This window comes from Anolis sagrei, chromosome 4, assembly GCF_037176765.1.
Source record: "Anolis sagrei isolate rAnoSag1 chromosome 4, rAnoSag1.mat, whole genome shotgun sequence".
NCBI classification, from domain to species: domain Eukaryota; kingdom Metazoa; phylum Chordata; class Lepidosauria; order Squamata; family Dactyloidae; genus Anolis; species Anolis sagrei.
Window position 1 is genome coordinate 77,276,522 of NC_090024.1, and position 20,822 is coordinate 77,297,343.

At 38.6% G+C, this 20,822-nt stretch overlaps 2 protein-coding genes across 3 annotated transcripts; one reads left to right on the forward strand and one right to left on the reverse strand.

Annotated features, from left to right (window-relative positions):
• On the forward strand, positions 1–1,903 carry ARMH2 (armadillo like helical domain containing 2). The gene is given in 4 exon segments (XM_060771659.2): positions 1–19; positions 22–348; positions 1,354–1,778; positions 1,781–1,903. Coding segments are annotated over 4 exon segments (894 nt in total).
• Positions 1,904–4,912: 3,009 nt separating this feature from the next.
• On the reverse strand, positions 4,913–19,942 carry GMNN (geminin DNA replication inhibitor). Of its 2 annotated transcripts, none has more exons than XM_060774913.2 (7): positions 19,847–19,942; positions 15,428–15,503; positions 11,659–11,754; positions 10,719–10,848; positions 8,634–8,716; positions 8,079–8,189; positions 4,913–5,381 (listed from the first exon to the last, which is right to left on the reverse strand). In XM_060774913.2, exons 2-7 carry the CDS (start codon positions 15,479–15,481, stop codon positions 5,190–5,192), a joined length of 666 nt encoding a protein of 221 aa, XP_060630896.2. In that variant the 5' UTR covers positions 15,482–15,503; positions 19,847–19,942; the 3' UTR covers positions 4,913–5,189. The 2 variants fall into 2 exon arrangements, with proteins under 2 accessions (XP_060630896.2, XP_060630895.2); XM_060774912.2 differs by having other exon boundaries at positions 11,659–11,757.
• Positions 19,943–20,822: the final 880 nt, after the last annotated feature.

Genomic DNA, 20,822 nt, shown 5'->3' on the forward strand with positions numbered 1-20,822 from the left:
ATGCTGTTTCCATTCCGTTTACTCATTCATTGCCTGGTTACCAGCTGAGTTTTGAGGCAATTGCATATTTATTCTTTGGTTTTCCTGTAGTTCACTGCAGGTGCAACTTTACAGAAAGCACTCTTTTTGGACACACCTTTTCCTACACTATGGGAACCTTATATACCATGTTTAAATCATGGTACAACAAACATATTAAAGAGACACGGGAACCAACAATCAAGTTAATCGACCCCATCTTTCACCACCACAAAATCAAAACATATGGCAAATGTCTGAGAAATGCAGAAATGCCTATGGAAGAGAGAGCCAAAGCAGCGCTATATATTGGACTGTTAGCTTACACAGGTAGGTAGACGAAGATAAAACACATCTAAGTTTGGCATGACTTCACATACATCAAATATATGTATGTAATTTAGTTCCCACTTTTCTTCCAATGTGGGTCCCATGCCTGAGTTGCACTAAAGATGGCATGTGGGAGGGTCTCCCTTAGAAAATATAAAGCTTCCCTCCACTTTTTGACTCCTTGCTTTCTGACAATTCACTTTCCATGCTTGCAAATTACAAAGTTCTGTTAATTTGACAAGAGCTCTGTTCTTTTGTCAGTCTTCTTGCCTACATGGTTCACATGGTAGTGCTTATGAGCACACACAGTCCAAAGACTTGCCTGAGTGTTTCCCCCTTTGAATCACTTTTGAATGTGTGTCAAAGCTCTTTTAGTGGATGGTATATAGAGTTTTATTTACATTTTTCAACAGCCAAAATGCATTTGCAAGCTAAAATAACATGGATTGCATTTTTCAACTGATTTTACTTTCCAACCAAACCTAGAGGAAAACCAATATTGCACAGAAATATTGGTTTTCCTCTAATTTCACCAAATTCATACTGTTTTTCTTTCTCTTTTTTGTGACAGTTCATATTTTATTGTCCAGACTATCACTATTTTAGGGGAAAACATTCAGTGACACAAGAATAAAGGTGTGCAGACTGTAATCTGAAAAAAGAACAAAAAATTTAACACAGAGAGTGAACTAAAGCACAACACCGAGTAACTGGCAGCATATTTCAGATCATGTTCACATTATTCCTCATTTTTGTGTTTTAGCTATATTTTTAAAACATTTTAAACTATCTTTCATCTCAACTTTGAAAAAAAAGGCAGGATATAAACAAATAACGGCTGATGATTGCATTACAAACAAATACTTTTTAAAAATACAGTTTCAAATCCAAAGTTTTTGGAAAATGTGAATCTCCATAACCATTTGGGAAAAGGAATTCATAAACCTTTTGGAAAACAATTGGTAAATTGTATCAGGACATAACATATATCGACTTACTTTACAGGTGGTGTCCGTGCCGCTGGACTCGCTTCAGAATATATTAAGGACATGATTGATATTCTGATCATGCCAGAAACTACTGGGAAAGAGAGCATCGACGTGTTAAAGGGGTTGTGCAGTGTTTGCTACATAAGTTACACAAATCAGGATGTAGCCAAAGATCACCACCTTGCTGAAGTTCTGATTGCCTATATGGATGAAGATGAAAATTCCCCCGATGCTGACCCAGATATTATCCTTGTGAAGTTCTGGGTTTGTTATCTGATGACTGTTCTCTGCTGTAACAATATCCCTTACATTAAGTTACTTCACGAGATGGGTGGCCAAATCTTAGAAAAAAAGCTAGAAACCCTCTGTTACCTAGAATGGTTTGGCTGGCCACAAAATTATGCCAAATTAATGGTTCGACTTCTGGGATATCAAAACACATAAACATACAACTAGAGCTAGACAATATTCTGGGGGACGGGGGACACGAATATATTGAAAAGTTGGAACGTTTCACATTTTGGTTCCAAAGGCATAATTTGTGGAGACCCTTCTTAAATGCCTAAGCATTTAAATTCTGCCTTATAATTTATACACATTCCATTCTAATATACTGAGCTATCAAATTCTCCTGCTTTAAGACTATTTGTAGAATCCTTTCAAATCTCAGTAGCCTTCAAAACATCATTAAATTGTCATATCTAGTAAATTATCTGGTACTGCCTTGTGAATAGCACTCTTAAAATCAAGTGCAGGTGGCATGATGGAAGAAAACTGCAAGCTCCAAGTAATTAGTTATAAAAATATGAAGTTTAAAAGTGTATTTTTCTCACTACTCCGAAGAAAGGTTTATGTCTTGTTCAATAAAGGAAGAGTATCCACAGGACCAGTATCTGTGGTTTCATTGTCCATTACAGACAAAATGCATCTTCTCAAGGCATTTTCTATGTTCTTCCACTAAATACTATGGCATTTATGGGACAGAAGTACATCATTTCAATCAGGTTTGATATTATCTGCAGTTTTGCAACTCCAGAAATGGGACGGTTGGTTCATAATGTACTTTATGTTTCTTTTAAAGCATTAGTTTGGGCAACAAGCTACTGTAATCTAGTTCTTAAGATTCCATATAATCAAATCTGAACTCCCAAGTGGCCTCTCAAATGTCTTAAAGGAGAATATCAGAAAGGTAATACAGTAGAATCTTGCTTATCCAACATAAATGGGCCGGCAGAACGTTGGATAAGCAAAAATATTAGATAATAAGGCACAATTAAGGAAAAGCCTTTTAAACATCAAATTACGTTATGATTTTACAAATTAAGCACCAAAACATGTTTTACAACAAATCAACAGAAAAAGCAAAATACATGGTAACGTGATGTAGTAATTGCTGTATTTACAAATTTAGCACCAAAACATTGAAATGTATTGAAACAGATGTGGATCCAGGTGGGAGACAGACTGCGTTGGATAAGAATGTTGGATGAGTGAAGGTTGGATAAGCGAGACTATACTGTACTCGTATTTCTTCAATTGTAAGATGCTATCAATTGCAAAAGCAGCCTAATTTCAGTACCACCGCCACCAAAAATACATCAGATACACCTGCAATTCTAAGACACACACCATTTTAGAGATGTTTATGTATGAAAAAGTGGGTCTTGTAATTGAAGAAATGCAATATTAAGAGGGAACATGAAGGAGGTTAACTACAAGGGGTTTCAAAATGCTGGACTCAATCTCAAAGCAGTACATTCCATGATGGCAACATGTTATAATTACACAGAAAGTTGAAAATGGTTTAATGAGTTATCAAGTTTTATTCAACATATTGAGCCAGAAAAAAATTCTAAAAAATAACCCCACAAATGAAAAATATCTCATTAGGCCTTATGTTGTTGGGTGTCGCCATCTTGCAAATGACTCCGGCTAGGGGCCCTTTTTATGCTGGGAGAGGCATCTGCGGTAATCATTTGAAACTCTCTGCCCTACCCTTTCAAGTGGCAAATGGGTTTCATTCATCGGTGCCTCATGGTTGCAAAGATATAGATAGTGATTTCAAATTGGGCCCGTCTTCTTGAAAGACCCTTCAAGAATATGCTTCTCTGTGTAGTCTGCGGTCAAGGGATCCACCCAGAGGAAAAGTGTTATGCCATACATCAAGGGAACCACTGACTGCATAGGGAAGCTGATGAGGAAATACAACATACAAACTATCTATAGACCCACCAAGAAAATACAACAAATGCTACGTTCAGCAAAAGACAAGAGGGATCCTCACACTTCTGCAGGAGTCTACCGGATACCATGCAGCTGTGGACAAGTCTACATAGGGACCACCAAACGCAGCGCCCAAACACGAATCAAGGAACATGAAAGGCACTACAGACTACTTCAACCAGAGAAATCAGCCATAGCAGAGCACCTGATGAACCAACCTGGACACAGCATTTTATTTGAGAACAGAGAAATGCAGGACCACTCTCACAACCACCGTGTCAGACTACACAGAGAAGCCATTGAAATCCACAAGCATGTGGACAATTTCAACAGAAAGGAGGAAACCATGAAAATGAACAAAATCTGGCTACCAGTATTAAAAAAAACCTCTAAAATTAGAACAGCACAACAGAGGGGAAATAAACAAGGACATCTAATCACCTCTCAACAAAAGTTTGCTCTAGGCACTGTCAGGCCATTATATGCTAATCAAGGTGGTCAGTTGAAACATTCACACCTAGCTCCAGTAGACAAGAGTCCTTTGTCTCACCCTGGTCATTCCACAGATATATAAACCCTTTTTCCTAGTTCCAACAGACCTCACTACCTCTGAGGATGCTTGCCATAGATGCGGGCGAAACGTCAGGAGGGAATGCCTCTAGACCATGGCCATATAGCCCGAAAAAACCTACAACAATCCAGTTCTGTGGTTTGTTCTTCACACTCACATGTTGTGGATTCCACTTTGTAGACAGATTTCTTAAGAGTAGCTCTGCATCTTGTGGTACTAGAGCGCAGTCTAAAGTTAGTACTGTTATTCTTGAATCATGCAAACCCAAATCACTAGATGACTTTGTTTTTAGCTGTTGAAGCAAATACCAAGAGCGAATCTCTCTTTGCCAAGGCAATGGCAAAAGTCTGCAAATATAATGCTCTTGCATATCAAAAGTTTCTGTTACATCTTCAATGTCAACAAATATTGTAATTGTCAAATACACATAACTTCTTGAAACTAACTGAATATCTGATATTAGTAATGCAGGTTCTGACAAGGCAACACTCAGGCACCATAAGACTGCCATCCTCCAAAACACCTACAAAAATCACCTTACAATCCACTCAAGCAGTGGTGGGCTGCAAAGTTTATTTTTGGTGTTCTTAAAAGTGTATACACCCTTCAAAGAAAGAACCCCACAGTGTCCACTTGAGATTTCACTTATTACCCTTATTGCTCAAGTAGTCCAATCTTCTTGGTTTCCCTTTCTGTAAATACAAACTAAAAAAGGAATAGAATAGAAAGCTAGCTTTAATTCATTGCCCCTGGCTGGGTAAAAGCAACAACATTCAAAGTGTAGAATTTGAAAATATGTTTATTTGGCAGTTACATATATCTCATATCAGATGAATAAAAAGTATTTACAAGCTGAAATACATAGTATTTCTATTTAATCACAAGGAGGTAAGGTAGAGCCTAACTTTGATGGGACGCTTACTTGCAATGATGTACATTACTAGCAAAGACTCACCTGAATCTTAAACAAATCTTTACCGTTTTCAGAGATTTTCACCCATTTCCTACCCCAAAATACAAAGCTGGTAACTCCTATTCCTCTTCAGAGCCCTATATTTTCACATATTATTTATTCCAGTTGTGGGTAGGTCCAAAATACTCTCCGTAATGCTGCTGGAAGGCTGTGAGCATTGCCCTTGAGTGTCATCTTCTACATCTTCCTCTGTAGAGTCGTTTTCTTCATCTGCAATTTCTTCCAAGTCTCTATTTCTCGATGTTTCTAGGTTTTCTGGAGCCTGTCCAGTTAATTGCTAGAAACGTATAAGAAAGCATTACTGATACTGTTAGAATGGTGGCCGAAATTTGGTTTTCATATGCAAGGATTACACTGAAAAGTTTTTACTCATTTTCCACACATAAATTTTATATGCGATGAAGAGCTTCTTTATAGCACTCTCTCTGTATGTGTGTGTGTGTATGTATGTGTGTGTGTATATATATATATATGTGTGTGTGTGTGTGTGTGTGTGTGTGTGTGTGTATATATATATATATATATATATATATATATATATATATATATATTAGGCCTGGGTAACAACGGAAAAATTTGTTTCTAAAATCGATTTGTATTTGGGGGGTTTTTTTGTTTCGATATTTAAAATAATTACAAAATTTTCCCTTAAAAAAGTTCGGTATTTACGAAATTTCGTTAATATTAACAAATCAATTCGTTAAAATGGCGCTTGCGCGACGTGAAAATAATAGTTTTAACCTCGGAGAAGGAAAGAGGGGGAAAGAGAGAGAGAGGAGGGGTGAAACAAACCACTTTCTGCCTTCGTGAATGTATGGGACAGTCAAAGCAGTACTGAAAGATGGCCATCCCTTCTTAATAATAATAATAATAATAATAATAATAATAATAATAATAATAATAAATATAATTAATATAATAGTTTTAACCTGGAGAAGGAAAGGGGGGAAGGAGAGAGAGAGGAGGGTGAGTGAGTGACATCTCTATTCTGGTTTGACAGTGCTTCTTCTCAATAATAATAATAATAATAATAATAATAACAAACCACTTTCTGCCTTCGTGAATGTATGGGACAGTCAAAGCAGTACTGAAAGATGGCCATCCCTTCTTAATAATAATAATAATAATAATAATAATAATAATAATAATAAATATAATTAATATAATAGTTTTAACCTGGAGAAGGAAAGGGGGGGAAGGAGAGAGAGAGGAGGGTGAGTGAGTGACATCTCTATTCTGGTTTGACAGTGCTTCTTCTCAATAATAATAATAATAATAATAATAATAACAAACCACTTTCTGCCTTCGTGAATGTATGGGACAGTCAAAGCAGTACTGAAAGATGGCCATCCCTTCTTAATAATAATAATAATAATAATAATAATAAATATAATTAATATAATCGTTTTAACCTGGAGAAGGAAAGAGGTTAGGCAGGCAAGAGGCAGGTCTCTGAGTGCTGCACTGCTGTGTCTCTTTGCCCAATGCACGCAGGCCAGAGTGAGGAACGAGGTGAGGTGACGACAGGAGGAGAGGAGAATTTGATCCACTTAAGCAGAGGCCAGGGACCCGGAAGTGGGGTAAATGCAGCTTGCAACCAGGGAGAGGGAAACAACTATAAAACTTGCACCAGACATACGGAAATAATAAGGAAAGCCCTCTCGCTCGCCGCTCCCCCTCTCGCTCGCCCTCTCGCTCGCCACTCGCCCTCTCGCTCGCCCTCTTGCTCGCTTGCCCTCTCGCTCGCTTGCTCAGCCGGCAAGAGAGGAGAGAGAGGAGAGCTCCCAGCAAGCATCGCCAGGCGGCCATCTTACGTATTTCCGAAATGGACGGAAATACAAAATTTTTTGGCGCCTGCCGTTTCGATATTTAAAAACACTTCCAGGTTTAAAAACAAGTTTTGTAATCGTTTCGTAATTCAAAAATTAACGAAATTTTTAACGAATTACGAATTAACGAAACGAATTGCCCAGCCCTAATATATATATATATATATATATATATATATATATATATATATATATGACAAATTATCTTCTCAGAAATCCCTAATGCTGATCTGAGAAAGCAGATGGAGGAAATTGACAATGCAGATGCAAAATTTCAATGGTCAATTTCCTAATTCAAAACTCAGCTCAGCTACAGCATACTACAATTCAAGATCCTTGTTTTGGTTATTCCAGCTACAAAGCAGTATCAAGCTATATATTACCACATCTACTTTTAAAGAGAGCAAATAAAATAACAGAAAACGTGTTTGCTATTTTTATTTCAATATGAAGTGACAACAGATAAAAGTTACACTTCTAGGTAATGAACATGTTGATATCACTGGCCACTTCATCACACTAGAGAAAAAATCCACTTAAAATCCAGTTTCCGCCTCCTGCAGAATTCTGGGGTTTGTAGTTTATAGTGAGGCTGTTAAATGCTCCTCCCTAAACTACAAACCCCAGAATTCTGCAGGAGGCAGAAACTGGATTTTAAGTGGATTTTTTCTCTAGTGTGACGAGGCACAGAGTGGTTGATATCTTTTTTAAAAATCTGAGCTCTCTGTTCCCTACCTTAATATGCTACTCTGTGGTATTATTCTCACAAAATATCCTTTATCTTTCAAGGTCAGGAAGGTTTGGTAACTGGAAGCCTAGGGACTAACTCTGACCCTCAAATTCTCCTGCTCTCAGCACTTTTCTGAAGTTGCAGTTTGAGAACAAATCCAATCTAGGCAAGAAGAGGCAACTGAAACCAGGAATTCTTTTCCAGGCATGTACCAACATGCCCAGTTGGCTAAGTTAAACCAAAGCCAGAATGCAGAAGCTTAAACCCTCACTTTGGCATTCTTCATTAGCAGGCAGAATAGAGGCAGCCTGGACATGGCAGCAGGTGGCCTGGGGACATTTGTTCCTTCATATTACATCACCTGGCCCAAGATTAGATGAGTTGTAAGCAATGTATTGTCACTAAGGTAGCTTACCTCAATCATGTTTGTCATATACTGTACGTGGTTTGCTAGTTCTGCAAGCTCTTCATTCTCCTCTTTCAACCGGGAAATTTCACCATCTTTTAGCTCGATTTCTTTATGCAGCTAGAAAAACAGAGGGCAAATTTTCAGGCAGTGTCGACATTCAAAAGCACTTGAACCTCTGCTAATGGCAATTAAGTTGCAGCGAAATGCCATCTGAACAACTCCAAATTGTGGCAACCCAATCCTATCCAGCAGGTTTGCCACTGCTTACCTCTCACGTCCAAGATGGAGAAAATGTGGGCCTTTTTTGTAGATCAGTGGCCCACTTTTTTTGGGGGGGAGCAAAGGTTTGGCTCCAAAATGCTCCCAACACCCTCCAAGGGGAGGTCATTATCACCGTGATTGGAGCCCCCCTGTCCATCAAGCCTCTATGGTCATACAAATGTTTTGAAGATTTGTTTTCTTCCAAACTGCCCTCTAGGGATCACATTTCAGCCCCCCCCCCCTTGGGCAGGTCCCAAACAGACCTTTTCCAGCAGGCACACCACTGAGTATTTAAGCTACCTTTTCATTTTCTTGCAACACTTCATAAAGAGCTTTTCTCCGCTCCTCGGCCACTTCCTTCCAGTACTGAGATGAAGGATTACCTGCAAAGGGAAATACATAGATCTGTTTATTGATTAGTCCAATTATCATAATGATAAAAAGCAAAAAAAAAAATGCAGATAGACACTAATCACTGACCTTAGTTATAATAGTTAACTGAAATAATTATCACATAATAAAACTTTGTTAAATAATAAATTTGGCAAAAAGGGATTAAATTACAAGGTGAAAGCAAGAGGGAGTAGAGTGACAAGTGTAAAGCAGTCAGCCAGAGAACGCAGATAAATTCATTGCCATGTCAAGGGACCTCATTTTGGTAGGTGGTTTTATAAAAATTTGGCTATGCAGTGGACTAAGTGAAGATTCTCCCCAGAACTAAAATAAGACCGTTTGGCAACTGGTTACCAAATAAAAGTAGAATTTGCACTACACCTAGCATTTGTGGGAATATCAATAAATTTAAGACTTTTTAATTAAGTAAAGTTAGACCTTGTCCATCTACAGCCACCACAGTACCCAGAGCAACTGAATATCAAAATAAGCAGCGATGGAACTGAAGATTTGTAATGCCACAAAAACTTTAAAAGCTCAAAGAAGCAGCAACGAATCTATTTAACTTGACAAATCCAGCTCAACCACTTATATCTGCTTGGTGATTGTACCCATTTTCATAGTCAGTTATAGCATCAAATCCAAGTTGTGGTTTTCTGGCTGGCAATGACAAAAGGATAGTAGAGTAGGTTAGGCCCCTTTGTCTAATCTAAATGTGAAGTTTGTTTCCATAAGGTACCAAATCCTGCTGAACAAATTTTATAGGAATTTAAAAATGTGCTAAGGATATGCATTTTTTCTATAAAATGCCCTTTTCCAAGCCTCATACTGAAGCCATTTGATACACTGACAGTTTTGATCTATACATAATATTTTACTCTAGCCAACCATGTGCTGACACCTACAATTCATTTTTCTTTTTCTTTTGCACTTGGTACCTTTTTTTGGGGGGGGGGGGACTCCACAAATTGATTCATTTGTTCTTATTCACACAGATTTTGAACCAATTCAAGATATCTCTCAAAGCGGGAGTGTACATTAGCAGGACTAAGACTACTATGAAGGCAATGTAAGGTAAAGGCAAATATGAAATGTGCCAAGAAGAGCCACAATCTAACCTTAATGTTTCCCACTCTTGAGAACTACATTTTAAACAAATGTTTGAGAGAACAAATCAATGTTTCCAAAGATGGACTTCCTTGTTACTAATCTATCCCCCCCATCTGCATAAAGCACTGAACACACTACTACTTGGAAGAAATCGTCATGTCAGTCTCTTGGCTAGCTGCAAAACTGAGAACAGATATACATTTAAATGTTCAGAAGATTTCACTTTCTGTCCTGTGATAATTGGATTTTGTAAAATTGGCTTGTTGTGGAAACAAAGATTGGTGAGAAGCTTCAGTGGAGGCAACTTTTCTCCATGATAATTCTTTTAGAAACGAATTTCCCTTCCAAGTGGTAGATTTCTCTCACTTCCTATCATCTCAGCCCCATTTGCAACTATGAGTCATTTGTAAGTCAAATGTTTGTAACTCAGGGACTGACTATACCTGCCAGATTGTACTTAAAACTATTATGGAAAGTTGTTCAAAACAACAGAGCAGTAGTACTAAATCTGTGTTAGCCTTGAAAGAAGCAACTAGCATACATTTTTAAAGATTTAAATAATGAATTTTTGCTATCTTTCTGCACTGCAGCTGTTAGCATGTAGTTGTCCTTGAAGTAAGTGAAGAAAGAATAAACTTATGTCTTTTTTCTTTGACACTGAAGTCAAGACTTCACTTACTGAAAGCACAGATACATGCTAACAGCTGCAAGGCAGGATGTATGTCTACAACAATGACTCTATTGACTCCTGCCAATTACTGGAAAAGATGTACAGCAGAGTTCCTCTTACAGTTATTTTTATCTATAGCCATTTTCTTAAACAGTACTTGGATGTTCCTAATGAGAAAGTGAGTAGTCTTTTTTTTAAAAGATGCAATATACCTTTTGTTGTGAGATCAGAAGCCTGGATAACTCCTGTGTTTCTGTGTTCCTTTTCCACAGCAGCTTCAGGTTTGGATGCCTTTGAGGTCATCTGATCACTCCAAAGCTTCCTCTTGATTGAGGATTTGCCCTGTAAGTTGGAAAAGACTTTTTTCCCCCTGAAACACAGCCCTTGCTAACACATTTTTCTCATTTGCTGAACTAACCTTAACCTAGCCTCTTGGTATCCCCTATGGATGCTCTAGTTCCATTATGAGCAATTATATTGTAAAATATTGTTTGTTATAGAAAATCAAATGCTACACACACACATATATTTTCAAGCCGTGGATGGCTGAATCCACGGATACAGAGGACTGACTGTCAAAATTGGCAAGATAACTATGACTTTAAATGTTGATGCACTTCAGGATTCACGTGATCAATCACAAAAATAAAAAAATGACCTACACTACTGTTCCTTCTAAATTCTCCACAGATAAGACAAGATGGTACAACTAGTAAATACATTTTCAAGTGATACAGAAAAGTGGGGAGTGGGCAAAGCATATCTGGGGTTTGGTGAATATGGGCTCTTTGACTTAAGTAAAGCCTAGGCAGATGGCAAAGTAATAATAATAATAAAATAAAACTTTATTTATACCCCGCCACCATCTCCCCAAGGGACTCAGAGCGGCTTATATGAGGCCAAGCCCAACAACACATCAGTAAAAACAACAAGAAATAAGCAAATAAACAATACAATGAATATAAGTCACATAAAGACAATAACACACAAAGAATATAACACACATTATATGCACTGTATCTGAAATTAGTTTTGTTAAATCCATTTCCATGAACATTTGGGTGTACTAAACATCTTGACTCAGGAAGATGTACAAACTATGGCTCTACTACATGTCTTGGGCTAGCCCTGTGTCCCAGCATCAATACATACCTCATTTGATCGGCCAACAAGGCAACCCGTAATAGATGGCTGTATCATCTTCAGAGTCTGTCTTTGTGATGTGCTGTCAGTGTTACTTCTAGAAGCCTGCTTTGGAAACAACATATTCAGTGGAACTATTCATGTTTTTAAAACAATATGCATTAGCATTCAAGAGCAATGTGTGTTACAATCTATGAATCTAATTGATATGACAAAACTTTTCTCCATGATAATTGTGCCTGGGCAGGACTGTAATTAAATTTCAAGAACAAGAGTCACAACACTGGGCTGCTGTGAGTTTTCTGGGCTGTATGGCCCTATTCCAGAGGCATTCTCTCCTGATGTTTCACCCACATCTATGGCAGGCATCCTCAGAAGTTGTGAGGTCTATTGGAAACTAGGCAAGTGAGGTTTATACATCTGTGGAATGTCCAGGGTGAGAGAAAGAACTTGTCTGCTTGAGGCAAGTATGAAAGTTGCAATTGGCCTCCTTGATTAGCATGTAATGGCCTTCCAGCTTTGAAGTCACAACATAGTTTAAACTCTTCAGACAAAGATCTTATTTGCCTTCCTTATTCTTAAGACAGAATCAAGTGCCCTGAGAAATCACAGACCTGTTCAAAATTAATTTGACCATTTATCATATCTAACTTCCAGAGTTGGCTGATACGCGCTACTAACATGACATTACTCTGCAACTGGATCCAACAGAACCTACTAGTGTAGACGAAAACTCTTACGTTATTACAAGAATAAGATAAATAATGAATTATTTGAACTACCCAAGGAAGTTCTACACATTTTAAAAATAGAAAACATAGGTTTCACAAGGAGCATGCTTCCTTTACTTTGTGGCAGATGTCTAGCTCCTTTGTTTGGGACGTAACATACTGATCCAGCCAGAGTATTGTTTCGGGAAAACAGAACATCTATCACCTTCCTTGTCATATGTAAATACCTATTTCCTTCATTCATTCTTTTTTTTTTAAGGTTACACTGCCTCCATGAGATGGCAAACAATGGTAGATAATCCAAGAGGGATAGCAGGAACATAATGTCATACTAGCGTGAGAAAGTTAGCGATTCACACTGCACTTCACATGACAAGAGCTCACCTTTCCCACGGTAAAGTTTCTCCTGCCAATTAACTTACTATTGAACAAAAGGACAAGTGCCAGCTACTGTGGGAACCAGCGCTACGCTGTACTTCAGACTATACTTACTGCTCTGAATTACGCTGAATCTGTCCAATTCTCACTGGCGCTCACTTGCTTGGATTAACCTACTACTTTTAATATTTTATGTTTAACCACGTAATGCCCATACAAGATCAAAACTATACAGCAAGTGCACATTTAATAGCGAGAACTCTTGACGGGTTTTTTTTGGGGGGGGGGAGGAATAACAGAGCCAAGTAACAGATGGATAGAAAGGATGTTGGCTACATTCCCCTTTTATCTCTACAAAATTTAAAATCCCTCTTTAATTTCCTTTATTCTTCCATACACTGTGGCACTGCTCACTGGCAGGGGGCCACAAATGTGTGTGCCGTGGTTACCATGGTGAATTTTCCTTCTTGCCTAGGAAGTTTGGACCCAAAGGCAATAGGACAAGCTTTTACAATCACCCTGGGTCCAAAGATAGTCCACAAATCTTTGAGGGGGAAAAAAGGATTGTTAATGAGCAAACTGTGGCTAGCTTTCCAGCCAGACAAGCTACACAGATCACAGTTCAAGGTGTGCTCGTCTCCTCCTCATTTTTGCTTTATTGCCAGTCACTTTCTCTATTTTTTTAATCTAGAAGGTGAAACACTACTAAACAAATACGTGGTGCAGAGATAGGATGAAACATAGGAAGGGATATATACCCAAGGCAGGCAGGTTACAAAAGTCCACTTTTATGCCCCTGTCTCAGAAGCCTAGTGATTATTTTCAGAAACATTGTGCAACCGTTTCTCAATGGGGGCTTCTGCAATAGCAGCAGCTAATAAGCTCTGGTGGCCATACAGCTCTGAAACCTGAGAGTTGCCCACTCCTCCAGGAAGAGAGTAAAGTCTAAAATTGAAGACAGCTTGTCAATGGAACATGAGATTGCAGAATGTAACATATTGAAATCAATTTTATAATCAAAATTGATGATTTCTATGCAAATTACAATGAATTTACACTACAACATCAGATAGTCTATTGACCTGGCTGTAAACCGCACTGAGTCGCCTACGGGCTGAGAGAGTGCGGTATACAAATAAAGTAAATAAATAAATAATAAATAAATTTGAGAAGCACTGAATTTTGCCATTGACGATGTTATGAACCACTTTGAGTCCCCCCCAGGAGTGAGAAAAACGGTATAAAAATGCAATAAATAAATAAAATTTCTTGTTCACTTTGGAATCAATTTTTTTCAAAGAAAAGGAATTGCTTGTGCTGGCTTCTTTAAATGCCCTTTTTGATTTACAAATTTGTGGCTTCATGTATAACATCTGAAATATTATGGCACACACAAAATGTCTTGCCAAATTATTTGAACAGTTAAACTAGTTAGTCTTCATATATGTAACACATAGTATAGTCTTAAGTCTGCAAAATAAATATTTAAATGATCATATCATAATAATGTTGTCCTATTAAACAAAACCTTTCATGGAAGGGGAAAACTTCACATTTATTAGTGTAGAGACTTGTGTAAAGGATAAATAGAGCAAATTAATATTTGTGTCTCTTTATGCACACATTGTCTCTCGGGGCTTTAATGCAAGGCTGAACAGCTAGAGTGGGAAAGTTCTACCTCTTGCACTGCTACATCAAGCATGGAGCTAAGACAAATGGTCTACATAAACCAAAATTTCCATATACAGGATTAATAGCAAACCTCCCCATTTCCTAAAAGAGAAATACTGTAAGTTTAGGGAGAAGCTACTCTATACTGTGCCAAACACTGTACATTTTTGGATTCACATGTCCGTTTGCTTTGTGAAAGTGCACCTACTACTCCACAGAAAGATGATGATCCTATGTGTTATTCCTGGTATTGCCAGTTAGCAACAATTCAAGGAACAAGAGTGGGGAAAGACCTTCTGCAGACATTGCCAGTTGGGAGGCAACACTGAGCAAGAAAATTCAGGAGACGGTACTCAGCATGTATAATTATAGCAATTGTCGGTCTATAATGAAAAGTCTAGCACTATCAGGAAATATTTTTTTAAAACAAATGTATTTATTTATTGAATTTACATTCTGCCTTTCTCCCATGATGGGATTCAAGGCAACTTACAATTTAATAACCTGTCTACACTACAACATCAGATAGTCTGCGGACCTGCAATATAAGAAAGCATGGGTAGCCACAAGAAATCAGAAGGCAAAGATCCAACCAGCTCTCCCTTATCTTACAGGTTCTTTTCTCTTTTATACCCTCGTACCAATGCAGCCGAAGGGGAGCTGTCCACCAGCACATATTAAAAGCACTGGAGCAAAACATGTTTAGACATTTTCGTCGGGATATGCCTTTCCCCAATGAGAACACACCAGTCTCAGACTGCTGTTTGAATAATGAAAAAGGGGCACAAATATTTCAATATATCAATATATGTGTCACAGCAAGAATTAGAATTAAATGTAGCCCCCCGTGTTATTACTTCCATTAGCAACAGTTGACCAAGGAATACTAACCTAATTCCTTATAGGAAACAAGTAAAATTAAAGTTTTGTTGCTGTATATAAAACTGACATTTACCCTTACACCATGGAAACATAAAACTACTCAGTTGTTCTTTTACCTTTGTAGTAATGGGTTCCTCGGCATCCAATTTCTGTTTCACCCTGGAATTCATCTGTGTGATTTTAAATTGAATCCTACATTGAAAATGAGTTCAGAAAATGTTAGAACAGCTACAATTATTCTGCATGGTCACACAAGAGCCACTTGCAAATGCCACACTTGATTTGGTACTTTCCTCCCATATTACTGAGAAATTTCTCATTCAGAATTGTTATTGAAAGAATGAAAAGCTTACAAAGTCCTTAATTATAGTACCAACAGTAAATTTCAACTTAACTTTAAAATTTTGCTATTAACACCATTGAGATGCAGTGCTGTGTAGCTCTTTGAATGCTGGACTAGAATTGCTCAGACATTGAAACTCATTAGGTCTTGGGAAAACCATGTTCTCCCTTTCTTAGATTTGCAATGATATTGCTTTAAAAACCCCTAGGATAAGGTCACCATAAGTTGGAGTTGCCTTGAAGGCACAGGACAATTAGCATCACTCAATTAAGGGGACTGTTGAAGACAGAGTTGGCGATAAGCAAAACTGAACCTGTATGGTTCTGAAATGCATCCAAGTTAAATGTATGCTCTAAAACTAGAATCCTTCTCACTTTAATTTGCAATTACTAATTGGACATAATAAAACAATAGTCTGCTAGTCCCCTCTTTCTACATGTAAGCAAAGAGTTGAATTTTCTAAATTAACAGGTTGCAGGCACTTCTACAGAACAATCTTACTCCTCTTTTGAGGTGACCATTTCATGATATCACAGAGTCCAGTCTTCTTTCGCCACAGATATCTGTACCTTTGGAGGAATGTTCAGATTGTGCCCATTTTTATAGAGAGTATGTAGAGGTATGGCCACAGAGCAGTGTGTAAATAACATAATCTAAAACAGGCCCTCCAGATGTTTTGGACATCAACTCCCACAATTCCTAACAGCCTACCAGCTGTGGGAGTTGAAGTCCAAAAACACCTGGAGATCCCAAGTTTGCCCATGCCTGATCTACACATTCCAGAAGTGGCATAAAAATCTGAACTACAGTATTTAAAAATGGTAACTATTTGAACAAAAAATCTCTTTAACACTTAAATAAATTCTACAGAAAACTAAGATACTCTTTGCAACTGTCAGATCACCCAGTTTCATCCTATTCATATTTACTGTAGAACTATTGCCACTGGTTTCATGTTTCAAAAGGGACCATCTGTTAAGTATACAGTAATACCCCGTTAGAAACCCTGATACACACACAGCAGAGAATGCTTAATGTGTGACAGCTCTCTCTCTCTCTCTTTGCTGTGTTAGTCTTTGCAAACCACGTAAAAATAAAAAATATTGGTGAGCATGAAAGCTTATGCCAGAATATATTGGATAGTCTTTACAGTTCTCTCCCTTGTTTCAGACCTCACACATTAAATCCAGATCAGACTGTTTTGGGCCAAAACTCAATAAAGGGGCCTTCCACAGTGTTCTTATATCCCTAACAGTCTAACAGCAACCAGACGCAGAGCCTTCACAGCAGTGGCACCATCACTCTGGAATACTCTGCCACCTGAAGTCCGTGCTTTGCGGGACTTACCAGCTTTCCGCAGGGCATGTAAGACATACCTGTTTCGACAGGCTTTTAATGTTTGATATTGATGTTTTTAAATTGTTTTAAATTGCTTTTAAATTTTTTTAGATTTTAGCCATTCTTGTAAGCCGCTCCGAGCCTCAGGGGAGTGGCGGCATATAAGTTCAAATAATAAATAAATTATATCCCAGGATCTGATTCCAGATTATCTGCTTATACCAGGTTATCTTGCAGTGGAGACTGATATAATCAAGTTTAAAGCAGATAATCTGTCGTAAGATCCTAGGATACAGGGGAAATGTGGAAGGGGCCACAGGCAGTCCTCCATGCACTCTGTACCCACAAATTCAACTCGACAGTATTCTAAAATAACATTTCAAATTTACATTTTATATAAGGGCACTGTTTTAGTATGATATTGCATATAATGGGACTTGAGCAGCCACAGATTTTGGTATGTATGGAGGTCCTGGAATCAAATCCTGACAGGCACCAATGACCCACTGTACAGCAACTGTCTGAAGATCAAACTCAAAAATCATATATGCTGTTCAACAGTAAGTAATAATTAAAGGAACCCTGTAGCATCTTTGAGAGCGAGAGAAAGAAATTGCTGCACAAGCTTTCATGAACTTAGCCTACTGCCTCTGATACTTGTATTGAAGGGTTGCTATGCCTTGTTCACCCACTGGGTGAATGCTACAGAGTTATACCACTAACGGTGCAGCTACACTGTAGAATGGTTTGATGCTACTTCATCTATCATGGCTCAAGGCTATGGAGTCATGAGAGTTGCCTTCATGGCCACCAAAGTACAAATCCAGGAGTCCATAGTATTAAGCTTTGACAGTGAAAGCAATGTCAACTAAATTTATTCTACAATGTCGATACACTTGAAAATGGCACTTGAACTACCATCCCTGGGATTTACTGTTTAGGGCAGTGGTTGTCAACCTGTGGGTCCCCAGGTGTCTTGGCCTAAAACTCCCAGAAATCTCAGATAGTTTACCAGCTGTTTTCTGGGAATAGAGAGTTGTTTCTCACTATAGAGATAATTGAAAATAATAATTGGACAGAAATCCTAAAATATATGATAGCTGCAATGAAGACTACAATAGCCTGAGGATTGAGAGACAATACAAGGTGGGTTTTAAAAACTTTGTGGTCTTATCTCTTAGAATATAAAATCAATTATTTCATTAATCAAAGGAAAAACAAGTATATGAATAGTCATACAAAACAAGACTGGTAAAGGAAATGGTCTATTCTAACCAACAAAGTAGACAAAGGTGATAGATATAGCATTTTGGACCAGGCTGAACCAGGCTTTCCACATGGTTAAATTGATGCAATGACATAATTTGGAATTGCTGTTCCAGGAGGGGGTGGGGGGAATAGGGGGAGGTCATGGGTAATGGGAAATTTATTTATTTATTCATTTGTATATATTTGTGTATATATGTGTTTGTGCATATATATGTGGTTTTGCGCGTGCATTCTAATGTAATTTTTGGTTTCTTGCTTTTTAAGTCTCTTCTGCTGTGTTTTTATGAGTGATGGTCACTCGTTGGCCTGATATGTATATTCTGTCCAAATGTGGTGTCAATTTGTCTAGTGGTTTTTGAGTTGTGCTAATCCCACAAACAAACATTACATTTTTATGTATATAGATAAAACAATCATAAAATAATGTAAAAATATTAGCATACAATATAAGTCCATAAAACACATCTATGGAATGTATAATGCATCATATAAGCTAAAGGGACTTTTGGAATAATGTACATTGAGATAAGACTTGAATGGCAGAACAATTTGATGCCTCAACAATTATAACAAATAAAACTATCATAAAATACTGTTAAAACATTAGCATACAACGTAAGAATATAAAAACACATCTAAGGAACGTATAAAGCATCATAGAAGTTAAAAGTGACTTTTGGAATAATGTATATTGAGATAAGACTTGAATGGTAATAAAAGTTTGGTAACTGAAGGGATGTATCAACTAAAATAAAAAATTTAAAAAGGATTTTTGGGAGTTGAAGGCCAAAACATCTGGGGGGACCCATAAGTTGAGAACCACTGGTTTAGGGAAAGGTGCTTAGGAATACCTCTCTGAGAGGTAGAGCTTTCCTAAACATTTGATATTGGTGATACACTTTTCAGGCAGATGTTATTTTGTGACATTCAGTTTCACTAGCAAAACAGGTTAACCCAGGTATGGGCAAACTTTGCCCCTTGAGATGTTTTGGACTTCAACTCCCACAATTCCTAACAGCCGGGTTAAACCAACTTTTCCCAAATCAGTATAATAGGAAATATATAAACAGTAGCAACAAAATATATGGGAACACAACATAGCTCATGAAAAATCTTTTATATTATTTTAAAACTGTATGATTTATAGCTTTTTTACATCACACCACCCAATTATCTCTGGGAGCATCTCCAACAGGCCTGGGCAAACTTGGGCCCTCCTTCCAGGTGTTTTGGACTTCAACTCCCACAATTCCCAACAGCCTCAGGCCCCTTCCTTTTCCCCCTCAGCCGCTTAAGCGGCTGAGGGGGAAAAGGAAAGGGCCTGAGGCTGTTGGGAATTGTGGGAGTTGAAGTCCAAAACACCTGGAGGGAGGGCCCAAGTTTGCTCAGGCCTGCTGCAAATGGAGCCAAGGCCTAGACTCAAAGGAGTGACCACATTAGAGTGCGATACCAAGGCCACTTCTGGAGAAGGCCTTTCCCGCTTCAGAATCGGATTAAACCCGTCTCTCCGAATTAAACACCCTCCACCTGTTCTTAGGCGTTAATGAAGTGGGAAAGGCACGCCGCGGCCCTCCGTCAGACTCACCCAAAGAGACACACAAACGATAACTCCCACGCGCAGGCTTGAACCCGTCGGGCTTTCGCGCGCAGCCATAAATACCTCCCTGCGTCGGCCGGTGGGCGGGGCTTTCTCTCCATTAGGGGAGTCTCCGCCAATAACGCCCCGTTGCTCCGACGTTCCACCCCTCGCTCTTAGCCAATCGTATTCCGACTTCCCAGAGAGGCTCCAGCCAATTATTTCTTCTGCCGTGCTCCTCGCCCCGCCCTCCTCCGCGCAATTGAATTGAAGAGGTGGGCTGGTTCAAAGAGTTTGGAAGAGGGATAGATAGGAAGAAGTAATTGCAGCCTGCACTCCATATCCATGTTTAAAAGCTTCCAAAGAAGGATTCTCTACCACACTCCGGGGCAGAGAGTTCCACTGCTGAACAGCTCTCACAGTCAGTAAGTTCTTCCTAATGTTCAGATGGAATCTCCTTTCTTGTAGTTTGAAGCCATTGCTCTGCCTCCTAGTCTCCAGAGCAGCAGAAAACAAGGTTGCTCCCTCCTCCCTCTCACATATTTATACACAGCTATCATGTCTCCTCTCAGCCTTCTCTTCTTCAGGCTAAACATGCCCAACTCTTTAAGCTGCTCCTCATAGGGCTTGTTCTCCAGACCCTTGATCATTTTAGTCACCCTCCTCTAGACACATTCCAGCTTGTCAATATCTCACTTCAATTGTGCTGCCCAGAATAGGACACAGTATTCCAGATGTTGTCTAACCAAGGCAGAATAGAGGGGTAGCATGACTTGATTTTGACTTCAAACTTTCATTTTGCCATTTTATATAAAGGACACCTAATGTTAACAGAATGCTTGTTCACAGTTCAGTCGCTTTGCTAATGGGTGCATCCTCACTGTAGAATTAATGCAGTTTAACAGCCTTTGAATCGCCATGGCTCAATACTATGGAAGCCTGGGAGCTGTAGTTTACAAGGTGAAGAGCTGGCTGACATATGGCC

Bases quoted from the DNA above. Each gene is read 5' to 3' on its own strand.
- GMNN (XM_060774912.2), bottom strand. From the start codon at position 15,481: ATGAATTCCAGGGTGAAACAGAAATTGGATGCCGAGGAACCCATTACT. The intron at 8,717-10,718 runs GTATATTGCATC...TTCCCTTTGCAG, and splicing joins TTCTGATCTCACAACAAAAG to GTAATCCTTCATCTCAGTAC. The intron at 5,382-8,078 runs GTAAGCTACCTT...ATACGTTTCTAG, and splicing joins ATATGACAAACATGATTGAG to CAATTAACTGGACAGGCTCC.